At 36.9% G+C, this 2,006-nt stretch overlaps 1 protein-coding gene across 1 annotated transcript; it reads right to left on the minus strand.

Moving 5' to 3' along the window:
* Positions 1 to 575: 575 nt before the first annotated feature.
* On the minus strand, positions 576 to 1,837 carry LOC113472889 (the record flags this gene model as incomplete). The annotated part of the gene is made up of 2 exons (XM_026832676.1): positions 576 to 1,358; positions 1,688 to 1,837. Coding segments are annotated over 2 exons (933 nt in total), but the record flags the coding sequence as incomplete, so codon positions are not given.
* Between the last annotated feature and the right edge of the window lie 169 nt (positions 1,838 to 2,006).

Here is a 2,006-nt window from a genome sequence, read left to right on the forward strand (position 1 = left end):
GTACCTACTTTGTTGGTGACACAACATTCTTAGGTATACATTATAATTGTTTCCAATACAAGTCTATATACAACTACAGGTATAATATTGATGCACGATTTACGTTACAATACATAAACTACTATGTTTCTCTATTTTGAGATTCTTTTTTTAGGACTTGGGGTCATCGTCTAACTCTAACATATAAAGACTGATGGGGCCATAAAATATTATTCAACTTCTAAGTATTTCAAGACATTTTGAACAAAGAATACACGTTTCTCTTGGAATTTGGATGCATTAACTCCCCATTATTGTACTTATAAGATAGTATAGTATATTTGAAGATGAGTCATAACATCTTGCTACAGAAACAGAGTGTAGAAATTCAACTTTGTTGGGTTATTGAAGTTAAAATGTGAATGTCCTCGCAATATTCCATCTTTGTCAACACAGCAAATTATTTTTGCTAACTCAGCAAATGTGACGTCAACTTTGCTGGGTGATCAAAACCAAATACAAATGCTCTCACAGTATTTTATTTTATGTTAACGTAGCAATAAATAATTATTGTCTGCCTCCTGACTTCAGCTATGTTACTCAGAAACTCTTTGCTTTTTACTCTTAGTGCCACTGCCACTACTGCTCGTGCTCTCACTGCTGGTGCTCCGACTTCTTACAGGTGTGCTTATCGAACGCCTGATATGAATTAGGCGATTAGCAATGTATCCTGTGGCACGGAAACACTTTCCATCACACACTTTGAATGGTGTGTAGTATATTGCGGGATCCTCCTTGGGAAAAATTTCTTTGATATATGTCGTCCACTTTGTCCACTCCTCGCCCCTTATAGTATCAGAGGGTTTCTTCACTTTTAGTAAGCAAGTTTCTACAATTGCTGACGTGATAAATCTTCTATCTAATTGATCTAAGTCAGTCTTCTGTAATATTGTAGTACCAGTAGCACTACTTTGAAGAACTGTTTGGAGAGGGTTTATGGAATTGTTTGCTTCTGGCACAGTTATGACCTCCCAAGTAGTGGCTTGGTTGACAACAGGTTGGCTGACAGACTCATACTGTCCAAAAGTTGAGCTTAAAGATGGCCCAAAATTTTCAAACTGGGTTGTTAATGGGTTACTAAGGACTAGTTGACTTGTGGATGGTTCAATGACGTGTTGTTGGACTTGACTTGTGGGATATTGGAATTGTTGATTTGTTGTGGATGGTTCAATGACCTGTTGTTGGACTTGACTTGTGGGATATTGGAATTGTTGATTTGTTGTGGATGGTTCAATGACGTGTTGTTGGACTTGACTTGTGGGACATTGGAATTGTTGATTTGTTGTGGATGGCTCCAGTGATCCTGAACACGCTGATTCCTGTAACATCAAGTACAAAAAAAAAACACAAAGTACATTAAGTTTGGTATTTCATATATCTGGCTCGGTGGCTTGACCACACAATAATAATGAAGCTGAATCAACTGCTGGCATAAAGCAGTCCTAATCTGGCAGTATAAATAAGCACCCATGATTATTATCATTATCATTATTATTACTAGATAATATTATTATTTCTCACAAAGAAAATTTTGCACCAGGAGTGGTTGGCTTTCTCCTATCCTGTCTGTCTTCTTCGCTTTCCTGGGACGATATGACCTGTCCCGTTAAAGTCCCTCTATCCTAACCTTACAAAAAAATTAACTTACAGCTTTCAATTTGGCAATGGCATTGCGTAACTTGGACTTGTGAACAACTTTCGGGACTACGCTGGACAATTCTTCATCATTGGCGCCCAACAGGAATTCTAGGTCAGCTTCTTGTTCTGAAATCAAACAATATAAGATTTGTTTAGTTACCTTAATTCAACCATTTTAAGATGAAAAGCTATAATAAAGATGAAAAGCTATAATAATAGTAATAATCTGTCCTCCTGGAAAACTGACGCCTGCTAAGAAGATTCCTCTGATATTAACTTCACATCAAGCAAGAAAACAACACCATTAACAGCAATTATGTTTGCTATTA

Source organism: Diaphorina citri, unplaced genomic scaffold (genome assembly GCF_000475195.1).
Source record: "Diaphorina citri unplaced genomic scaffold, Diaci psyllid genome assembly version 1.1 scaffold9833, whole genome shotgun sequence".
Taxonomy (NCBI): Eukaryota; Metazoa; Arthropoda; class Insecta; order Hemiptera; family Psyllidae; genus Diaphorina; species Diaphorina citri.